Source organism: Puntigrus tetrazona, chromosome 25, assembly GCF_018831695.1.
Source record: "Puntigrus tetrazona isolate hp1 chromosome 25, ASM1883169v1, whole genome shotgun sequence".
In the NCBI taxonomy this organism is placed as follows: domain Eukaryota; kingdom Metazoa; phylum Chordata; class Actinopteri; order Cypriniformes; family Cyprinidae; genus Puntigrus; species Puntigrus tetrazona.
In genome coordinates, this window is record NC_056723.1 from 15580809 (window position 1) to 15604617 (window position 23809).

The 23809-nt window shown below is 38.6% G+C and overlaps 2 protein-coding genes and 1 long non-coding RNA gene across 3 annotated transcripts; 1 reads left to right on the top strand and 2 right to left on the bottom strand.

Annotated features, from left to right (window-relative positions):
- Window positions 1–1404: 1404 nt before the first annotated feature.
- On the top strand, window positions 1405–2759 carry LOC122330911. The gene is made up of 3 exons (XR_006248097.1): window positions 1405–1750; window positions 1849–2053; window positions 2136–2759. It is a non-coding gene; the product is annotated as an uncharacterized LOC122330911 (long non-coding RNA).
- A 983-nt stretch (window positions 2760–3742) lies between these two features.
- On the bottom strand, window positions 3743–22036 carry ush1c (Usher syndrome 1C). Its single transcript, XM_043228277.1, is given in 22 exon segments — window positions 3743–4192; window positions 4359–4414; window positions 4747–4856; window positions 5036–5135; window positions 5220–5273; window positions 5409–5450; window positions 10827–10858; window positions 11128–11268; window positions 11974–12044; window positions 12277–12419; window positions 12763–12819; window positions 12913–12972; window positions 13075–13159; window positions 13287–13347; window positions 13350–13385; window positions 13469–13533; window positions 13625–13649; window positions 14155–14263; window positions 17099–17237; window positions 17703–17846; window positions 19461–19528; window positions 21922–22036. Coding segments are annotated over 22 exon segments (1749 nt in total). The 5' UTR covers window positions 21958–22036; the 3' UTR covers window positions 3743–4077.
- On the bottom strand, window positions 8713–9984 carry LOC122330908 (extensin-like). The gene has a single exon (XM_043228276.1). It carries the CDS (start codon window positions 9905–9907, stop codon window positions 9299–9301), a length of 609 nt encoding a protein of 202 aa, XP_043084211.1. The 5' UTR covers window positions 9908–9984; the 3' UTR covers window positions 8713–9298.
- Window positions 22037–23809: the final 1773 nt, after the last annotated feature.

Here is a 23809-nt window from a genome sequence, read left to right on the forward strand (position 1 = left end):
AAGAACTGTGAAGAACATTTAAAAGCTTGTGGAATTTAGTCTAATGGACTAAATTGGTTTTAATTACTTTTATGTTTTAAAGCAGAAATGGCCGATATTGGTCCTGGTTATTAGTTCTTCAGATCTGATAAAAACTCACCCGCCTGTACCTTATTAATAACACTAAGATCTTGATTAGATTGCTCTTCCCAATGTTCATACTATACACCCTAAATAGAATGTGAGATTAGAATAAATATGTAAAAATGGCATGGTATGTTGAAAGAGTATACCCGGATGATCTACTTAAACTGTGAAACGCGAGTTTCACAATTTGTTGAATTACTGAAATAAACTTTTCCACAACATTCCAATTTATTGAGATGCACTTATATTTCAGATCAATTTTTGAAGTGTGGATCCTAAAATTGCTCACAATCCATTGCACTTTGTTGAAGGATCCGACCCAGAACTACAAATGTGAATAAAATTCATTAGAAAAACTACAAATGTGGTGGATGTGCGTGAGGCAGAGAGGTTTACAAAAAGGGGTTTGAGTTCATAAAAATCAACATTTCACCTGGTAAAAAAGTATCAACGAGCTGCTTCTTTTCTCTCCAATATGGTAGGAAGCTAAATGAAATGTGAAGGATGCTACCTGTGACAAGGTCCGAGTAATCTGCGACTAAGTGCTCTGTTAAAGTCGTGTGACATGATAGGTTGTCCCAAAGCTTGCCTACTCAAAAGTGTGTACTTTTTCTTCACCGAAAGAGTACATACTTCAGGAAAGTAGTAAAAGTAGGCACATTGGGTCGCAACACTGTTTAGGGTTGGAGTCGTCTTCTCTGTTTTCAGTGTATCTGTGTGGCGGATTGGTCTGGCATCTACTAAAATAATTTTGTGTTGGTTTCATGGTTTCGTGTATGAAACATGTGGAGTAATAAAGTGTTTTTGCTGTCTTTCAGTGTGCTGCCACAAGTAGAAACCTGGTTTCCGCACTTTTGCCCGGTCTGAAGGTTGCTGTTGAGAAGGATAAAAGCAATCTGGCCATTAAGTCCCTGGAAAAAGCAAAAGAATGGATGACTGAAATTATTGACAAAGTGAAAGAAATGGTAGAGAGGTAAAATGTTGAAAATTGTTGCTAAATATTTTCATGCTTGTAAGATTTGTTGAACATATCTGGATTACTTACATTATGGCTACTGGCAAAAGTCTTCTCTGTGCATGCCAACATATAACACCACCATGTTTCAGTGCATTACAAAAAATGTTTGTTATGTTTAAGCTAATGATCATTCTGAAATCTCATCATCAGATACGACACACACAATGGTAAGGTGGCTGCATGCACCAGCGATGTGATTGCCGTAAAAGATGACACGAAAAAATAGAAAAAAACATTCAGGAGATAAAACCTGAGGGGGAAGTCACTGAACTTCAGGAGAAACTGAAGAAAATCACTGGAGAAATGAATAAAATTGATGAAACGATGGCACAGAAAAACCAAGAACTTCAGGATTGCATCAGAGAAGCTTCTAGAAAACGTAATCGTCTGGGTTTCTTCACTGCCCTAGTACCATTTGTTGGACCCTTAGTCAATGCGATTTTTAGTTCTAACATTAGCGGTGATCTGGCTGCAAGAATACAGGTGATATCCAATGAGTTGTCTCGACTCTCCAATGAGAAATCAAACCTGAGGAACCAGGAGTGGAAAATGCATGTCAGTTTGACGATTTGCAGCTGAAGCTGGTGAACATGATAATGAAATACGGTGAGATGTTTTCACGTAATAGATCTCCACTCACATACAAATGGTCAGAAGTATAGTTAATGAGCACAACTGATATCTGCTTTGTATTGTTTCTAAAGAGTCGATACCCGACCCTGTCCATCTGAATGATGTCCAAATCTGCCTCAGTCGAATCCAGCAAATTCTGATTCAGATTAGGACTTTCTGGGAAACGTGTGAGTGAAATGCTGGGGGCTCTAAAAAGAGACGTTTGCCAATGAACACTTCGTCGTGGATAGTGACATGAAGGAGTTCTTTCTGACCTCTATCACCGAAGCACAACAGGTAACTTCTTCAGCTACAGCTTTACAGAAGTTCATTTCATCTTGATTGCATTGCGGTTCATTTTTCAACTTGACTCTTTCAGCATTGGAAGGACTTTGGTGAATCCTGCCTGCAGGCCAGGGACATCTTTAGTTTGCAGAAAAAGAATTCGTATTTGTTCCTGGAGATCAGCCCATCTTCACTGTCACCAAATGAATGGCAAAAACGGTATAATGCTGTCATTGAGGAGCTGAACAAAATAAGTCCCGATCCTTTTACTCCCAAAGCCATTACTGGCTAATGTACAAGCTTAAGAAGTCTATACATACCTATACCGTTTCAGCATAACTGCTCTGAATAACACATTTGTTATATCTTATGGGGTTTTAAAAATCTTTATGTGAGCTAAGTCGTTGGGGATTTTCATTTCTCTTATACCATATCTGGTTTTTTTCTGTGATTAAATTGCTTTGGAATTCAAAATTATATATTTTTTTTTTGTTAGCACAAAATATACAACATTTTCTGATACACTGGGTGGAGAGATTCAGTCTACAAAAGAAATGTCAGACTTGCACGACTTGCAATTACAGAACATGAACAACAGAAACATGAGGGCATAAATATACATGACATTTTTTTATGTATATGTCGCTTTCTGTGCACACTGCTGCTTCCAAATGACGTGGACATCTCAAAATGCCTATTTCAATAAAATCTTTATTTTGAGAAAAAAATATGATCTGTGTGTGTCTGTGGACAAACCTAGGCAAACCAATAAACAAGACCAAGGACTCAAAAGTATAGCAGTTTGTTACTTTGCATAGTTTGAAGACATAAATCTCATTAAAATATGAGAATGAGTGAGAATGTGAATTTTAATAATTTAATACAAAAATTAAAAGCTCAACACAAGAAGGCTTTCCACAGAGATAAATACTAATTTAGGCTGTATCAAATTGAGCTTTTACACTATGCTATACATTATGCTATTTATGTTATAATTTCCTTTCAGTCTCGACATCAACTCACAAGTTTCACGATCACGACAGTTGTCGTCACAGCTAATCATTTGGAGATTGAAAATTATTTGATAAGCTATTGAGAACGCTTAAAAACAAAGCAAAACACCTTGTTATTAATGCCTGTTTATTATTTTGCAAGTTACAAGTATACAGCTTTAAGACAGAATTTCCAAAACACAGATGAATCTTTTATAAATCATATATGCAGAATAACTGCATTTGCTTAAAGTACAACACAAGTACTAAATTATTAGCCTTTTGCTAAATGACTACTAAGGAATGGCTATTGATTCTCCCTGTTGTCCGTCGTATTGATGCAGTGGTGGGTTTTAAAAAAATGTCCTGTAAAAAGAGTGACAAATATAATAATTAGATTAATCAGGAATATGTTTTAGAGAGGGTTGGTATTGCACATCCACACAAGCGGGAAAGAAAACAAGGTTGCACACATAGTATGGAAACAAACTTAAATAAATAGGTCGCTGTCTATAAAACCTATATATATATATATATATATATATATATATATATATATATATATATATATATATATATATATATATATATTTAAGAATATGTCACTTTATTGGTTCAGAGAATTTGAAAAAATGCTTGAAAGAATAATTTGTCATCATATTCACTCTCGTATCATTTTAAATCCATAAAACTTTCATTCATCTACAAAACACAAATACTGCTGAACCAATGGCAGTATATTTTAAGAAATCCATACGCAGTCGTGCTACAGACATTTACAGTAACATGCAGTAGCAAAACCAATCAAAGCAGCAATAATCAATGCACATGACATGTAACAGTCCCTTTGAACAACATCAATCAGAACGACTGCACAGCCTTGTCAACAAAGTACTGACTATTGCATAACTGTATCATTAGCCCAGGAACTCCCCAACTCAAAACATCTGGGTGGGTTTCTAGATTGACAAAGAGATTGTCACATGTACATGATGCACACTGCAGAATGGTTTGGATGGCTTTTACCACTGGGCTAAGTGGCGATCAGGTTGAGGGATGGGGGCTCCTCATCTGAAGGACGTAGCCCTGTCTGTACACAGGGGCACTGCCTTGGAAAACCTTTTTGTTTGCAGTGGGTCTGACTGATGCTGCTTTAGGGCTGAAGACATACAGCAGATGACAGGTTCACTACTGAGAGCCATTTACACTACTTCATTGGGCGTTAGGAGACAAGCAGCATAACGCATTGAAAATGAATTGAATTTGGGGGGTACGGGAGCTGTCGTTGTTGTGCGGTCACATATTGTGTGTTATACAATACGTACACTTCATCTTCATATTCCTTCGGTGGAGACACTGCGATGATCAGGTCAATCCAGTCCTGCCAGAGCATGCAGGAAAAACGTCATATGAAGATTTTAATGTTTAATAGGCGCAATGGCTCAATGTTCTCGAAACATTCTGCTGGATCACTGTACATTTGATTACGCTTGCTAAACAAATGAAAATGAACATAATTCTGTAGAATTCGTCCTGTCGAATTCATGGCAATTTCTCTAATTGTGTTACACTGTGCTATTCGTGACACTGTACTCCGAAACGATTCCTTTCTAGGTCAACGCTAATAACAATAATAAGACTCTTGTGCGGCTTTGTTAGTGAAGAGGGTAAAATGCATACTGTTTTATTTATTTATTGTAATGCCGATCATACCCCTCCGCTGTTCCAGGCCTGAGCCAATGAGGTTTGTCCTTCAGCTAAAGTCACATCCGTCAAGATCTTGCCATTCACAGCCATGATCTCATCCCCAGACACAACACCACCTGAGATAACATATACACAAAATAACGGTTACAAACCGTAGCAAAGCAGGTCGTATCTAAAACACTAAATAATACCTCTAACGTATGCAGAAAGCTAAACTATTTTCAGTCTTTCTGGGCTGTTGCTGTGGTTTTGGGGTGAACCAAGCACTAAATCTCTATTATATGTTATTACTCACCATGTTTATCTGCTGCACCTCCCTCATAGATGGATGAGACCACAATTTTTCCCAATGGGGAGTCGATTCCTCCCTCTATGGCCAGATCAAGCTTCCCTTCCTAAAGAATGCGCGTATATATGAATATATAAATATTATTGTCCAATGACATATGTTCTTCACATTTCTGTTCTTCCTAAATTACCTTCTTAATTTTCAAAAGTCTCACATCTCTGCCAGCTATCTGCTCAGCCGTGAACTGTTAAAAGTTTGAGAAAATGTGGTGAAAGAAATTCTCCAGAGGAACGTTTAGCGAATGGAATATATATGCAATACAACATAAAAATGGCAAATGGGTAAAGAGCGAAACTGTTAGTGTGAAGAGTTAGAGTACCATGGAATATGGATCAAAATCATCCACATATTTCTGAAATCCCTGTAAAACAGAAAAGCACAAACAGATAGTGTTGGGTATACTCTGCAAAAAAAGGCAATCTGAGGAGTAAGGACTGAGCTGAAACAAATAAGTGCTCGTTATTTTCAAAGAAAAGACAAATGAACATTATATAATTGTCCTCTAATCCAATCAGTGGCAGCTTTCTTTATAAACTATTCAATGCAAAGTCAGATCTGTGTATAAAAAAAACACACCTTTCTATAAAAAGCATCTGATCATTATAGGTTCATTCAGTTTTTTCCAAAATGTTTATATAAGGCATAAGTGACCAAATTTCTTTGTAAATACAAAACGAAACAATATACTGTATGAAGTCTATAAACAATATAACGTAGCATAATTTTTTCTACACTACTGTACTACATGGTAAACATATTAATACTGAGAAACGTATTTGCTTCGTTGGATCCATTGGTAGCTTTCCAGTTGGTTCTGGATCTGCAGTCATGTTCACGTACAATATAGGCTTTTTCCACATTCACTGCACACTCAAAACCAAAACCACAGGCTTTCATCGAGACAAATAATAAACACAGATTTAACACTCGAAGAACTGAAGTGCATATGAGATTCACTCAAAGGCTGCTTTCAAAGCAAACAAGTTGTATGATTGCAGCAAACAAGTATGATTGCATGAGAAGATATAAAGCGAGACCAGTTCGGAATCATTGAAACATAAAAAAAAAAAAAAAAAAACGAAATATGTACAATATTGCAATCATACACCTATTTCCCTTGAGTATTTAAAGAGAGATATAAAACATAAGAATTGAAGCAGACTTTTACCAGAACAGAACAGAATCAAATCTACACTGTTCGGTTACTAAAGTAATCCATTTTCCCTTTCAATAAAGTTCACTAGACTGCGCCCAGTATTCAGCCATTATCTGCTGTCGGGGCTCTTTTATAATTATCTCTTATTCCTATTCATCTTTGGAACAAGGAGATGATCTTCACACTGATGAACGACTTCACCTCTCACTTTCGGTGGCCTGAAAAGCCGTTTGTTCAATGAACATTCAGTTGAGCTTCAATGTTTCAGATAAAACTGACCCAGTGCGAGTATTGCAATTAAAATGTGTTAGATTGCGGCAAGGACACATTTTTACCAATATTGGGAAATACTGTTAGAAATGTAGTGTAAGCTTCACATGCGCAAGTAAACACTGAGACTTCACTCAAAGGCCAGATTGTTGAGAGAGAGAGAAGAGGATGTAATACTAAGTAATGATGGCGGTTACTTGTTTCTTGCCGGATTTAAAGGATGTGTTGTGCGTGACCATCCGTTTGAGCATCTCTGGGGCTGGAACACAAATAATTACGACGGACTCTTAATAGTAGCACAATAACACGTTTACACACTAAAAGATGCTGACATCTCACTAAACGAGGACATAAACACACGAACAACATCTCAGTCATTTCATGAGCATATTACCGTTTGATTTGAGTAAAACTTGAAAGCGTCGTATCACATATCACATACATAGAACTGGAAAGGTATTCACGGCAACCCGTCAAAATAAAAGTCCGGTTTTATTTGCAGTCATTTTGCCTATTACTATTTTTCAGTAGAGTGTACATATCCCCCACTACTATTACTAGCTTACTAAAATTAAACAGACAGAATTTATTTGAGGAATAATCACGCAACATTTCTTCCATGTTTTAATTTTAGTAGTAATTCGCCTTTGCCAAAAATAGTTAATTTACAATAATTAAAAGATACATGAAATGAATATTCATGCCTTCATTTAAATACACAACATAGAATTTCTAAGGAAAAAAAATCACAAGACTACTTTAATGCAAACTTTAATAAATTAAGTTTTTATGCATTAAAATAGTCGGACGCTGAAAGAATTTTAATGCTAAAACACAGAATTTGGTAACAATAAAAAATACAAATATGGTGATAAAAAATAAAAAAATTAAAACATGTAATTTATGTTAAACCTAATAAATTCATGTAAAAATGTATACGTTTCATGGTTTTAAATAATAAGACATGCTTTTTGATTAATAAACTAATTTCAATGGAACTTGGAAAAAAATAAAATGGAATTTCAGAAATAAATAAAACGGATTTCATAGGGCCCTATATTAATACTACATAAAGGCTGAAGAGACACCTAAAGGCAACAAGGTCTTGTCCTTTCTTGCCCTTCTTGTTACCCCTCTAAAACAACCACATAATTGCCAAGCACTCATTTATTTAATTAACAAGGCACAAGGACAGGGCAAAGCGATTAGCTTCTTTTGTGATGTGATGGAGCAGGACTGGCTTTCTGGAGGAGGAAGGGGACAGCAGGTCTAGGTCTCTCAGGTTGATCAATCAAAGAGATTTTAATGCTGAAAGCGTCATTAAAAAAAATCTCCATTTCACCTCTCGTCCCTTCTGCCCTTCCTAATCAATGCAATCAGTAAAAGCAACATCTATTTTTTCCTCTCGAGTTTGAAAAACTAATTATAATCAGTGAGTCAAACAGCAATCCAAACAATGAGTATCCAATGCATGCATCACCATCATCACACGTACACACACAGGTACTCTTACCATGGTCTGAGAGTGAAGTGTGGGTCTATGTAAGGACTGACTTGGTAGCATGACGGGTTTGGACATGACAGGGTTGATCTGTCTCCGCTGGTTAGGAGGGCTTGGAGCAATTTGCTATGTAGAGGTTAGCAGTAAGGGACACAAACTTAAAGTCAGGGCATGATCTACCTTCAGGAGTGATGCAACCAAACCACACAGCACAAGACTTTCATACCTTTCATACAGCACAAATACTGAATTGCAGCTTTCGTGTGTTCAACAAAAGGTGATTTTAATGCAAAATATCAGTCTTTATCTTTCTAGTAATGATGACTGTTCTGCAAAATGGCTTTTGAAATTCCATTACTTCCCAAGTAAATGCTATGCATATCTATATAACTGTTCTAAGAGTTGGTTGTACAATATGTACAACAGGTAAAAGGTACACATGTATACTTTATTTACCCATAAATGGCGCATATTAGTACCTTAAATGAACATATTAGTACCTGAAGTGCACACATTGGTACTTTATGAAATGGTACCGTGACAGTGCCCTATTTTTGAGAGCTTATAAGACATGGACCAATTAGAAATGCTCTCATTCAATTCAAACTATATTTAATTAGAAATGCACTTCCTGTAAGTTGTGACTCCTAATATAGGTACGGAGAGCACTGGAAAATATTTCCTCTTCAATAATAGGCTAGTTTGCATTAAGCTGACATTACATATGTTACACAAGCATGGCAAGTCTGATTTGTGCTAAAAATGAAGCAGAAGACCCAGAGCGGCATGACTATTTACCTACTGAGGACTCACCAGTGGATTATTAGAGGTGGATATCCTGCTAGCATGAGATGTGTTTCTCATCACCTGTGCCACAAGGATAAAGTATTCAACAGTCTAATAGTCATAGGAATCACTACCACTTCAAAATCATCAAACCAAATGACAGCATGCTTTTTTCCCCAAAAATTATTATCTGTTTCCTGACAAATAACTGGTTAATCTCATCTGCAAAACACCACACTCAAGACATGCATGAATGTATGTACAACATAAGAGGTGGGTAAAAAAAATCAGACAGATTGCAGTGCTACCTTCAGTGACGACAGCAACACTTGTGTGTCATTGAATACATTTTGGAATCGAACTGGATTGAATTGTAATGTTCCTAAAGATTCCCACCCCTATATGATATACATAATCAATTCTCACACTGCCAAACGCATAAGCTATGCTAACCGTCAAGTTGTGGTCAGTTTTCGGGCTGGGCGGGCGTGAAAGATCACTGGGAATGGCGGAGTGGAAGCCTCCTCTCTGGCGGTAACCATTGTCCCCAAACCTGCTTCCCTGTTCGGATAAGCTTGAGGAGCGGGGATAGCTGGGTGACCGTACGTGGTACTTGTCCTCCATGTGCAGGGGTGGAGGTGGTGGTGGAGGGGGAGGCGGTGGTGGTGGAGGGGAGGAGGTGGTGGCGGGGAGGTGGCTGAGATGAGGACAGACCCCTGGAAGAGAATAGCGGGGGAGCAGGAGGTTGTCGGCTACGACCTATTGTGGAGGGGGGTACCCTTGTGGCCGGTGGAGAAGGTGGGCGTTGAGGGCCTGGTCTGGGACTGGGTTGCATTGGGAGCTGTGCTCTTGGAGATGGAGGGCGATGGCTGGATGTGTGGTAAAGACGTGGTGAGGGTGGGAGGAGAGGTAAGGGAGGAGGAGGTTGGTTTGATGTAGGTGGGGTTGGGGCGAGTCTTTTCAAAGGTTGCCTAAGACTCTGGTCTACATCATCTAAGTTGATGTCATCAAGGTCAGTAGTGGCCAAGGTCAAGCCTCCAGGAAACCTCCGATTGGTGGGACCAGTTGACGTAGGGGAACGGGTTGGAGACATCTGAAGGTACATTTTAATCGCTTAGAACTTAAACTGTAGACTGGAATACCAACACACGTCAGGATTTTGGATTGGAACTGGATCGATTTTACCTCTGGGAATCGTTTTCGACAGAGGAGATTTGCTCTAATCTGGTTTGACAGAGCCTCTCCACCCAATGCTGCACTTTCTCAGACTCTTCCAGATCTTCCCTCTCAGTTTCTGACACCTGGTTGAATTAGCAAAGCCACACCCAAACATAAAATTGTTGATATATCAATGAGAACTTGTTGGACTGCCACTGGAAAGGGAACATACAGCCAAAAAAAGGTCAAGTTGCAAGGAGACTGAATCAATTACACACAACTAACAAAGAGCACAACCTGAGTAAAAACCCTACTGTAACCCCACTGAAAAAGTCTGATACCTCTTGTAGAAGTCTGCTGATTTTCATCTGCTTCTCCCGCTCAAGTATCTCTTCCTTCTCCTTTGCAAGTTTCAGCTCAAACTCCATCTCTTTCTTGTTCTTTTTCTCAGCTGGGAGAGTGTCAGTCTTGGACATCTTCTTCTTCTTTTTAGTCTCTTTTCCTTTCTAAATATTCAAAGTCAATCCAACTTACATGCAATCCGTATCTCCAAGATGAATAATATATTCGATAGCTCTAGCAAACCAAACCAGCACAATATGCTTGCACACACAGTGTACCTTTTTGAGTGTAGGCAACTTTCCTTCATAACAGTAGAACCAACCGAACGCTAAGAGAGCAAGAATGATACATTAAGTCCCATGCAAAAACGTAACCATGATGTGGAGTATTCTGCAGATTCATCCATCTAAAAGCTACAAAAGATCCAACCAAACAAAACAAGAAAGAAGTAGTCTACATGCAATGGAAGTGTCTCGAAAAAGGTACGTTTGTCAAAGGAGTCTTCATCTGAATTCTTTACTTACTTCTCCCATCTCTTCTTCATCTGACTCTGCAGCTGATGGAACCAGGAATTGATATACAAGGCACAACAAGAAGGCAAAAGATCAGACAGAGAGAAAGATGACACAAAGAGATGATGCATTCCCAATATAAATGCCCATCTGTTCATGCAGAGGAGAAAGGAGTAACATTAATGCAACGTGCATTATGGGTACCTTTTGGGAAAGGGTAATGTGTTGTTTGTTACTTAAGAGGATAATGTAGTTCTACAGAGGTGCTCAAAGTTCATGCACTGGAGTAGTTTTGTAGGTATTGTCAACTTACTGGAGGTTTTGGGTTTGGGTGAAGGTGCATTACGTGCAGGTGGTGGAGGTGGGGGAAGGGAGGGGGAACGTGATTTGGATTTCTCTTTGGAAGCCCAATCTTCTTCCCACTCTTTGTGGTGCTTTTTTCCGCCGCTTGATTCTGAGACACACAACACATACATTTAAAGGACATCTATCCTGACATGCCTGCTAAACAATTTCTGAGTCAAACGATTTGTAATATTTTTAAAAATGTTTCTTATGTTCATCAAGGCTGTATTTATTTGGTCAAAAATACAGAAAAAAGTAATATTGTGAAATATTTTACGATTTAAAATAATGGGTTTTTAATTTAATAAACTTTTAATATACTTTAAAATATAATTTATTTCTGTGATGCAGAGCTGAATTTCCATCAGTCATTACTCCAGTGTCACACAATGATTTCTGAAGGATCGTGTGAGATTGGAGTAATGATGCTGAAAATTCAGCTTTGCATCACAGGAATAAATAAGATTTTAATGTATATTAAAATAAATCACATTAAATCACATTTCACAATATAAAATTTTTCCTGCACTTTTTTATCAAATAAACACAGCTTTGATGAACATAAGAAACATCTTTAAAAATGTTCTCTTTTGCATTTAACAATAAATTAAAATTGTTGAATTCAATTTTCTCAGTGTCATCCTTATTATACAAATTTTAACACGTTTCCACTGGACAAAAACCAATAGGCTGAGAAACTAGACCTATCTGTCCTTCCATTTCTCACAGCTCTGCTTTCATCAACATCAATTCGCCCACTCTGCCTTCTGAGATCTATTTACTTTGAAGATGTTCTTGCTTGGCAGCATTATACGTTACCTCTCCATCTCTCTGCGATAGCGTTCTTCTTCCTCCGCAGTCTTCTGTGATATCTCCATCTTCCTCCTGCAAAACATAGGAACATAGGAACATTATGAAATGTAAAGATATATTTGATTGGTAATGAAAACTATTATAAGGTGAATATTTATTTTAATTTCACCCACATGAGAACAGTAACCAATACTTATAATATATAATACAATATAATAAAAGGTATATTTTAAGAAAACATGCATCATTGTAGAGTAGGTTTAACAGCTTGTGTATGTTTTTCAGGGCTTTTTTAACCACTGACTGGCGTTCTTTCTCCTGTTGTTCTTTGACGATTTTATTGGTCTCTAATGCCACCCTCTTCTGATGCATTAGCTCTTGTCTTTCAAGCTCACGGCGAGCTTCAACTGCCAGCCGCTCCTCATCCGTCATAAAAAGCTCGCTTCCCTGAAACATACAGTAGACAAATCAATACTTTCATGGAAATACGTGCACAAACGCACCAGCACGATCAATTATATCCTCTACAGATCACATACTTGAAGCAAAACGAGCTTAATTTGTGAGACTCCTACATTATTACCATTTCTAAAGGCAAACACACCAACAAAAATAACAAAGATGTTTCCAATACAATACAAACAACATCTCCGTAATGCATTGCCCTCATCTACAGCTGTCAGTTAAAACAGATTCATATTAAGCAAATGGCTTTCTTTTCCATACAGCCCCTCAAGGAGAGATAAAAGCATTGTGGTGGGTTTTTAAGATGTTCTTGAAGTGAACTTACAGCTCCAGTGAGGACAGTGATGGTTAGACTCCTGCTGCTCTTTAACACCCGCACTGCCTGAAAACACACACATTATCCCACAGTTACCAGTTAACTATGCAGAGAGGTTTACAATTAACTGTCTGACATTTCCAGCAAGATCCTGCTCACTTCTTGATGGCTCAGGTTGGTGAAATCCACCCCATTGACCTCCACAATCTGGTCGCCAACCTACAACCCCACAAACACACGCATTTAAGTGTGTTACTACACTACAAATCAAACAGTAATGGTCTGTTAATGCAGTTCATTCTGGGAATTAAATGAAATGACCTGTAAGCCCACTTCAGATGAGACTGAACCTGGCTTCACATTGCTCACATAGATGCCTGGTTTCTGTGTCGGTCCACTAGATATGCTATAAAAGACATGTTAAGGAAAGCATTCTTAAACGAACCAAAGTAGCGTTTGTAGAAAACAACATTTTTCATATTTTCAATGGAGTTAACCCGTGTGCTGTAGTGCACAACTAATCTCTCTCTTACCTGATTCCCATGCCTTTAGTTCCCACCAAACTAAGAAAAACTTTCTTTTCCTTGATTTCTTTCCTCCAACTGAAGCCAAACCAGCCACGCTGGTCTTTTCTCCTGAGACATAACAATAAAAACAAAATTACTTTTATAGACTAAATCAAATTTTAATAGACTGGCCTAAACAAAAAGGAAACTCTTTTACCCTGATTCAGACACAAACTGATCCACAAACTGCCACTTCAGAGGGTCTTCAGAGGAGCTGATTGGGGCAGATGTATCATTTATCAAATATCATCATCGAAAGAGAGAGCATTAATAAAATCATATCAATACCCATAAAACTAAATTACCTCTTGACAGGAATCATTCCCACGTCTGTGAAGAGAGTGTCACAACAGGAATAATTAAAAAACAGAAGTAAACAATAAATAAATTTATATATTTCGCTAACAGGAAACCCAATAATTAGTTCTCTGAAGGTAGACACAGTTTTCTAATGAACTGCTCAACTGTGAATAAATCACTGCAACTAAGAGCTAAATCAATTGATCAAAGCCCAATGAACTGATTTTGTGCAGCACTGTTGATTAACCAATCAGATTTGATAAACCAGTTTATAGTTTTAGGTGAAGTTTAGGCTTACAGTCAGTGTTTGGTGCCTGTACATCAGTGTCATTCATCTATTATTAAATCTGATTTAGAGAGTACTCATGGCTAAGGTTAAGTTTAGGTGTAGTGATACGGTCAAGACTATATTTCTTGGATTAAAATGTTTCAGGATCAACAAAATATGTCGAATTAGGAACACATCTAAATCATTTTCTGCTGCAATTAATAACTTCAGCTCTGCAAATGACAAGATGAAACTGTAAAATCTTACGGCGGACTTTGAGAGACACAATCTTCTTGGTTTTAATGAGATTGATGACCTCCTCGTGAATGCAGGAGGAGATGGAGTAGCCATTGATACGCACAATCTCATCACCAACCTGAAGAAAACAGCGCATAAAATTAGTAAAATATGTAATTTTGCCTTTTTATTACTACCGGTAACAGTTTAATTATAGCCAGAATAGCCACATTTTGCGCATGGGTTGCATTTGAATTCTTCGACTTTATCTGCAGGACAAACATTAATCGTGAAGATCACAGTAAAGGTTTGAAATCAGATGACAGGAAGAATTTAAGAAGGCTTCCAGAGCCCCCTAGAGGAGAGAAAACGCACTGGTCATTGTTTTTGAGCAGCTCTTGCAAATAACACTACATTTTACATTTTACATTTAGTCATTTTGCAGACGCTTTTATCCAAAGCGACTTACAATTGAGAGTACAACAGCGATTCATTTTTTTAGAGAGACAAACAGACAGTGTAAGTGCTTATAACACCCAGTCACAGGGAGTGTTCAAATTAGTACATGCCAGAAGGAAGGAATAAACAAGGGGGATAAGAAGAGAGACAGAGACAGTGAGAGTGAGAGTATTTTTTTTTTTTTTTTTTTTTTTTTTATGATGAGGTCAGGTATTGCTGAAAGATGTGAGTTTTCAGCAGTTTCTTAAAGATTGACAGAGATCCAGCATTCGGATATGTACGGGAAGATCGTTCCACCAGCCAGGAACAGAGAACGCAGAAAGTTCTGGAGAGTGATTTGAGCCTCTTTGAGATGGTACCATGAGGCGTCGCTCGCTAGCAGATCTCAGACTTCTAGAGGGTGTGTAGATTTGTAATAGTGAGTGGAAGTAGACCGGTGCCGAGTCTGTGGTTGTTCTATATGCAAGCATCAGTGCCTTGAACTTGATGCGAGCTGCAATCGTAGCCAATGTAAGGAGATAAAGAGAGGTGTAACATGGGTTCTCTTGGGCTCATTGAATACCAGCCGTGCCGCTGCATTCTGAATCATTTGTAGAGGTTTTATTGTGTTCGATGGAAGTCCAGCCAGAAGAGCATTGCAGTAGTCCAGTCTAGAAATGACAAGGGCCTGGACAAGTAGCTGTGCGGCTTTCTCTGTTAGAAAGGGCCTGATCTTTCTGATGTTGTGTAGTGCAAACCTGCAGGATCGAGCAGTCTTTGCAATGTGATCTTTGAAGGTAAGTTGGTCATCGAGGATTACACCAAGATTTCTGACTGAGGATGATGGGGTAATTGACGAAGAACCTAGCTGGATGGTGAAGTCATGCTGTGTAGTTGGAGTGGCAGGGAATACAAGCAGCTCAGTCTTTGTCAGGTTGAGCTGTAGATGGTACTCTTGCATCCATGTCGAGATGTCCGCCAGGCAACCCGAGATCCGAGTAGCTACCGTTGGATCGTCTGGATGAAAAGAGAGGTAGAGCTGTGTGTCATCGGCGTAGCAGTGGTAGGAGAAGCCGTGAGCCTGTATGATGGGGCCTAGTGATGTAGTGTAAATGGAGAAGAGGAGGGGACCAAGAACCGATCCCTGAGGAACCCCAGTGACCAGTTGATGTGCTGTGGATACATCTCCTCCCCAGGCCACCCTAAAAAACCTACCAGTGAGATAGGATTCGAACCAACGAAGTGGGATCCCAGAGATGCCCAGTGATGAGAGGGTAGACAGCAGGATCTGATGATTCACAGTGTCAAAAGCAGCGGATAGATCCAGCAGAATGAGAACTGATGATTTGGATTGAGCTCTTGCAGTCCGCAGGGCTTCCGTGACTGAGAGCAGCGCAGTCTCAGTTGAATGGCCGCACCTGAAACCTGATTGGTTATGGTCCAGTTTGTTGTTTTTGCGAAAGAAACAGTGATACCTGGTTGAAAACCACTCTTTCAAGTGTTTTCGCTATGAATGGAAGAAGAGAGACTGGCCTGTAGTTATCAATAAGAGAAGTGTTTAAAGTGGGCTTTTTGAGCAGTGGGGTTACCCGAGCCTGCTTAAATGCTGTGGGAAGGTACCTGTGAGGAGAGATGTGTTGATGATGTGCGTGAGTGCCGGCAAGACAGTGGGGGAGATTGCTTGCAGGAGATGAGAGGGTATGGGGTCTAGCGGACATGTTGTTGGATGGCTGGAGAGGAGAAGTTTGGATACTTCTGTCTCAGTGAGGGAGCAGAAGGAGAAAGTGGAGGAATCGGTGAGTCGATGCGGTTGGTTGAGGGTTGTGCGTTGGGGGCTGAGAACTGGCTGCTGATCGCTTTTGTTTTGTTTGTAAAAATGTGGCAAAATCGTCAGGTGATATTGAGGTGGTGGGAGGTGGTGGAGGGGATAGAGCAGGGAGTTAAATGATCTGAAGAGCTTACGTGTGTCTGAAGTGTTGTTGATCTTGTTTTGGAAATATGATGATTTGGCAGTGCGGATTTCGGCAGAGAAGGAAGAAAGCAAAGTCTGATACCTGCTCAGGTCTGTCAGATCTTTAGATTTGCGCCACTTTCTCTCCGCTGCCCTGAGTTTGACCCGATGCTCACGGAGAACATCAGACAACCAGGGGCTAGAGGTGGCAGTCCGTGCTGGCCTGGAGGAGAGAGGGCAGATGTCGTCTAGACAGGAGGTTAGAGCACTGAACAAGGTATCTGTAGCTGTATTCACATCCAAAGAAGAGAAATGGGTAGGTGAGGGAAGGGAGGAGGACACAGCAGAGGAGAGATGGGAGGGAGAAAGGGAGCGAAGGTTACGTCGGAAAGTAACCGGTATAGGGGTTAGTTGCACAGAGATAGGAAAATGCAGTTGAATCTACTGTCACTAATCTACTGTCACATATTTAATATTAAACAAGGTAGTGTGTACTTTGTGACGACGCTTTCATCAACAGCGAATGTGATGCATGCAACATTATTTGCTGAAACAGATGACACACATGAGTAGATTTTTGTTTACCTGTAGGCCGACATTTCCTGCCTGTCCATCTTTGACTATCTGTGATATGAAGAGGCCGCAGTCGAACTCCAGCCCACCTCGAACGCTCAAACCCAGACCCTCAGGATGTGTGCGATCCAGACGGACTTCCTTCAACTTCCTGCCCACGACAAAATAATTATTTCATTACTTCGTTGACTATAATGACCCAGATGTATGTATATATATATATATATATATATATATATATATATATATATATATATATATATATATATATGTAATACAATATATTTAATTCTTTTTCCTCTTTTCTCTGAGAAAGACCCAACGAGAGGAAACAGAATCCAGTTCGTTGTGGCCCTGTTAGCTCTTTCATTAGACACGGGTGAACAGCGCTCGTCTTTCTGTGCTCACAACGCTGTTTCTTTGCCACGTCTGACTGAGCATGAGAGAAAACAATGACTCTCTTTGGAGATGAGCGCTGTGTTGTCATGCTACCTCCTCTTCTCATTGCTCTGCTATTCATGCACGGAAACATTTCCATACTTCTCAGAAGCATCAAAACCCATTAAGCCCTTATAATCGCCTCATTGCCGTCTGTGCTCCTGGGTTCTTCTCTCACCTGGATCTCTTTGGAGTGAGCTGGTCGTACTGCACCTGGTGCTTCAGAGGAATCAGGGGTCTGATGGCATCGAACAGAGGAAGGCGTTTGGGCTCATTTATCACCAGCTTCAGGTCGCCGACCAGGACAGGAATGTCCATGGATCTATAAAGGCAGAAGACAGTGTTTTAAACAGGAACTGATTGAGCACATGCAAGCAGGGGGCTACATTAAAACAGTTTGTGGATTAAAAGAACTTTTCTTAGACTACACTGATTCGACATGCTTGATACTGAATCTCTGTGATTCAATCACTGTTTTTTATATTCCATGAATATTAAACGTACAGCAATAGTTCATAGAATAAGGTTAGGTTTAATGGGGAAGTGTCTGCATCACCAAGCTGAATTGAAGAAACAATGGCTGTTATCAAACAGGTAAAACTAAATAAAATAAAATAAAATAATTAACAAATAAATAGCTGGATTAACAAACAAAGGAATGAAAAAAAATACATTTAAATAAATAAATAATTTCTTAGGATTTTATATGCTTCAAGAAAAAAACTGGCTTTTCCTTTTGTAATCAAAACTGATCTGATGTTATATTCATCTTATATTTGTCAATTCACACACACACACACACACACATTCTAAAATAAATGGCATCAATGGCTTTTGAAATTATTGTACACATGTGTACAATTTTTGCTGTGATTTTGTAAGACCTTATATTAATTATTTCAAAAAAATACTCAGACGTTACTTGTTGTGGAAAATGACACTTTATACCCACATAAAGTCAGCTTATGAATTTGGAGGCAGTTGCTCTATGAATCATTGATATTTCACTCCTGACTCAGATATCAGGGACAAAGGGACGTGAGAGAATGGCTGCCCTTGAATGCAGCGAGGACAGTGGAAATGATCTGATCCAAGTTACTTTTCCATCGGATTAAGCCTCCTGTTCCAGTGCAGCGGAGCAATGACGTGTAGATTTACACACAAGATCACAAATAAAGAGCGGAGGGAACGCATTCAGCATTTCCTGTTCGACACTGAATACTTTTGAATGTGCCATGCCGTTTTCAATCGATCAACAGATTACCAGGACCACTGATGGAAAATTACATTATTCATCAGCCTCTAAAACCCAGTAAACACTACCGCTACTGAGAGGTTTGAACTACGTTTATATTCTATTCATATATTGCACAAAAATATTCCTTTTAATGAAGAAGTGTGCAATAACTATGAAAAGTTATAGTTTAGTTATTTCCTGGATGTTTTCCTGTTCTACTGGTTTGTAGGTATGTGTTTAAATTGCTATGATGATTTGAAAACCATTAAGCTTTTTGTTTTGGCCTATGCAGATAGATAGATAGATAGATAGATAGATAGATAGATAGATAGATAGATAGATAGATAGATAACAACAATATTAACAATAAAAACTATTATTGTTGTTTGTTAAATATTTTTGGAAAATATGGAATGAATGAACAAACAAAAATGAATGGACGAACAATGCAAACTAATAAAACGGCTTGAAAACAAACAAGCAAATACATTTGATGGACCGAATAAACACACAAAATCAGACGGATTAAACAAAGCGAACAAATAAAACGGCTTGGAAACAAATAAACAAACAAAACAAAAACAAAAGATCAATAAAATGGCTTGAAAACAAAGTGACGAAACAAACAAAGGAATAAATAAATAATATTGACTGAATTGAACTAAAACGAGCGCACGAACGAAACAAACGTGTACTTACTGGTGGTACATGCGGAGAACATCGTACAGATAGTCCTTCTCTGCTTCATTATCAATCAGCAGCTCCACCTGAACAACACAAAACACAAAACCTCTGATCAGAGCACCGTAACGATCAGAAAACCAGTCGCATGCCCACCGTTTACCTGATGACGGCTTATCTGCTGTAGAAATGTTTTGAGGAAGCGTTTTGGCCAGTCAATGATGTAACACATGTCTCTCTCACTGAGCGAGAGACTGAGACAGAAGGTCAAGAGAAGGTGGAGTGAGGAGGAGAGGCTGAGACGGAGGAACCATTGTGTGTCTGTGAGACTCAGATTGGCTGTTGTTTTTAGCTGAATAGGTCAGGCGGATCTTTTCTTGTGTTGTGAGTATCATTAGTTCAGATCTGCTCCGCTGGACCCGTTAATGTCCCTGAGCTCAGATAAAGACGTTTATCATGCTAGCAGTGTCACCTTACAAAAAAGCGTCTGTGTATTATTATCATAAGAATGTTAATGAAGTTCATGTATTGTGAGGTTAGCATGCTAAACTGAAAAACCAAGCTTTCTGACTATAAATAAACGGATCAACAAAACTGAACGATCAAACAAACGTCTGCACGATGAATCGTTTGAATGAACTGAATAAACAATGCTTGGATAAAGAAATGAACACGCAAAAACGAATAAACTAACAAATTGAATAAACTGAAACAAACAAAGAGATGAATAAATAAATGGCTGGATAAACAAGTGAACAAGATAAATAAATGAATCAAATTTAATTCAAATTAAAATGAATGGATGAACGAAGCAAACTTAAAATGACTCGAAAACAAACAGATACATTTAATGGACCGAATGAACACACAAAACCAAACAAACGAACAAATAAAATGGCTTGAAAACAAAAAATGAATAAAACAAAAACAAACTAATTAATACGAAGGCCGGAAAATCCAATAATAAAGTAAATCGGCGAAAAGATAAATAACATGAACAAACGAAAATGAATGAACGAACAACGCAAACAAATAAAATGGCTTTCAAACAAACAAACAAACAAAAATCAACAAATAAATAAATGTAATAGAGAACAGATGGATGAACGAAACAAACAAACAAAAAAGGCCTACAAACAAACAAACAAAGTAAATAAAATGCCCTTTATAAATGAAAGAAATGGTTGAACGGATTAACATACTTTACAACTAAATAACAAGAACAGCGTTTAATTATTCAAATACATTAAACAAGCAAAATGCAAATGCAAGCAAAAAGTTTGTTTTTATTAAAGTAACGCTTTTATTTTTGTATTTGAATTCAACAATAATTACCTATGATGTAAACATTTTACTTATTAAAAAATAACAAATATTCATAATAAACTAAACATTAGGTAACAATGTGGGGAAATAAAAACAGCATTTCCGAATAGCTCCATATCAACTCCAGCGTCAGGCTACATGTAATAAAACAGTGACTGTCAGCTCAAAGGCCATTTAAAGCGTCATAAACATTTTAATAAGCCAAAACGACAGTCCACCTTTGGACTTTAACACCATAAATAAATGCATACGGATGCTGAAAGCAGAAATCAGCTTCATATCCTATTTTAAAGTGATTTAAAAGAGACAAGTGAACAGAAAGGTCATGACAGCACAATGCAGGGGTTAGAGCTAAAATCAAACGCAAACCTTTATCGTTTACAAAGTGGCACAGCTTTCCCACCCCATCTCCGGGCAATAAAAAAACAGGCTGAATAATAAATGGCACAATCATTTCCGCCCGACCACACATCTCTGCCACTTCAGCTAATGCTGTGAAAAACGGTCCATTGTGTAACTCCATGCAGCACACAACAGATGGTGCAACTCTACAGTTACACACACAGGGCTCACACAGTGTCCTAAAATAAGGGTAAGCACCTAAATAGGTACCAGGATTAAAAAAAAACAAATATCAAACATGTAACCGCAGCAAAGTTTTACTTTTAACGTTTAGCGGATAAAAAGTAATCAATACCTATGGTACAACCATTTCATTACACCTGTCACCCGCTCAGCCAATCAGGACGCGTATGTAGCGTGACGTCACGCAGCGTACCTTTCCACCGGTAAATGACACTTTAATAAAGCAAAGGAAAAAAGTATAAATATGTCATTAAGTCGACGTTGTTAAGCTACTAACGCGTTACATACAGCGACAGAAACGTCTAAAAACACCACAGAGCAAAAACTGGCACACGACGCTAGGTGTGGACACATTTTCACTGCAAAACAAACTTAGCCGATCGAATAGCGACGGTTTCTATGGATACGGGAAACCTTTTCGTGTCGAAAGCCGGGCGAATGTTACTTTTTATTGGTATTTTGTATAACCGTTCCTGAGCAGAGAGAGCGAAATAACCTGACTGTTGATAACCAATAACGCAAACAAAACTATTAGCATAGATTACCTTATACAGTAGCAGAAACCCACCTTATGCCGAAATTCCCTCGCCACTTTTCGCTCCATGATGAACGGCGGGTGTTTTCCGGGTGTGTGTGTGTGTGTGTGTGTGTGTCAGTCAGGGAGAGGACGGTGGAGCATCAGCGCCGGTCATAGGTCGAGTCTGTAATACTGCTGTTAGCTTTATTACACGTGCTTCTGGATTCAAGGCGCCACCGATCCTTCACATTGTTTCTTCTGCACTGACTACTTGACATAAGCCTGAACAAGACACAGGCATAACAATATATTGAAACATTTGTATAAAATAATAGTATGTAGTAGTAGTAGTAAAAGCAACTCATGCATGCATTTCAAAAACTACCTATCCATCTCTAAATTATTTAAAATCACAAAATTAAACTCAATTTTCAGTTGACAGCTTTTCTCAGTCGCTTGGTGCATTTCTCAGATCAGAAATGACATTTTCAGGACTGCTTGTTCAGCCTCCACATCATCATACAAGCAGTTTCTCGTTGTTTTGACCATTGCTCGTAATGTCTGTGTGCAATAGTCGTCGGTAAATGCAAAATAATTGATCTTCTTGTCATAAACGTTCTTGTCCTCGTTTCTACACAGTTCTATTAGATGTTTTTGGGCATGCGACTCTTGACTTTCACTAAAAAAGAGTGAAAGCTATAAACCAGTTCTCTGAAATAGTGGGTGCATCTCCTGAATCTCCTGTATATAGCATATAAAATCAAAGGATGACAGTCTTTCAATCTGTACATACAGTAGTGTGTACATTTGTAGTTTTATGGATATATGACATACATAAGTAACTGTCATCCTGCTGTCATACAGCAGTTTACATCAGGCAGCACTAACAGTGTACTATTATAATGATAACATGCTAACATCTTCAAGTCGACAGTATAGCTTGAAATGAAGTGTCCCCAGCTAAACAAGCATGAGACGACGGTGGCAAGGAACCATCTTGGTATAGTTTACATGTAAAGAAAAGAAAAATGTAGTGTACTGTTTAACATGAGCAGTTATGGCTGGACTAGACAAAACAGGACAGCAACTGCTTACAGTTCCTATCAACTCCTCCCAGTAGTGTTTTAATCACACAGTGTGTATTTGTGCGCAATTTTTTACCCTGTGTGTGTTCTACAGCCATGTTTCGAGGGTCTTTGTAATTATCATTATTTATCACCATGACAAAACATTAGGCCCGAGACCACACACGTTATCTGTGTGCTCCTATGTGCCGCCATATTCTTGTGTGTGTGTGTGTGTGGGAGACAGTGCATGTGGGTGTGTACATTAGTGTCCGTGTGTGTGTGTGTGTGTGTGTGAAGTGCTCATTTTCAGGGGAAGCAGTCAGGTTGGCCCCTGCTGGTTCAGCTGTTGGCAGTGTGGTGCTCTTGGGGGGTTCGAGCCCCTGCGCTGACCCAAAGGCTTACAGAGAGGGATTACGGCCTGTAATACTATCTCATCAACCCACCATCAAAACACACGGACGGACAAAACCTTAGAGGGCCACAACAGAATAACTCCTCAGACTGAATTAAGCATATACTGATTTTAAAACACCTTCAGGCACGCGATTTCATTCACTATATTAGAGTTTAGCGTGGGTTGATAAAAGACATTTTTGATGTGAAATCAAAGATACCTAGATTTTTTTCTTTTGCTTTCGAGGGTTAAAACAAATGCTACAAAAATGAGAGATTTGACATTGTATTGTATTTAAAATGAAAATAAAAAAGAAGACATTTTTACATTCGCATCCCATTGTTTCACCGTAATATGTCTGAGTGCATTATTCTGACTAATACTGATGATTTTCGTTTTTGGAATAACCTTGCATTTGTTAAAAGATATGCAATAATACGAAATCGATTTATATAAATTCCCAGATGTCACACAAAAC

Coding starts and splice junctions, on each gene's coding strand:
- LOC122330908 (XM_043228276.1), bottom strand. CDS start 9,907: ATGTACCTTCAGATGTCTCCAACCCGTTCCCCTACGTCAACTGGTCCC.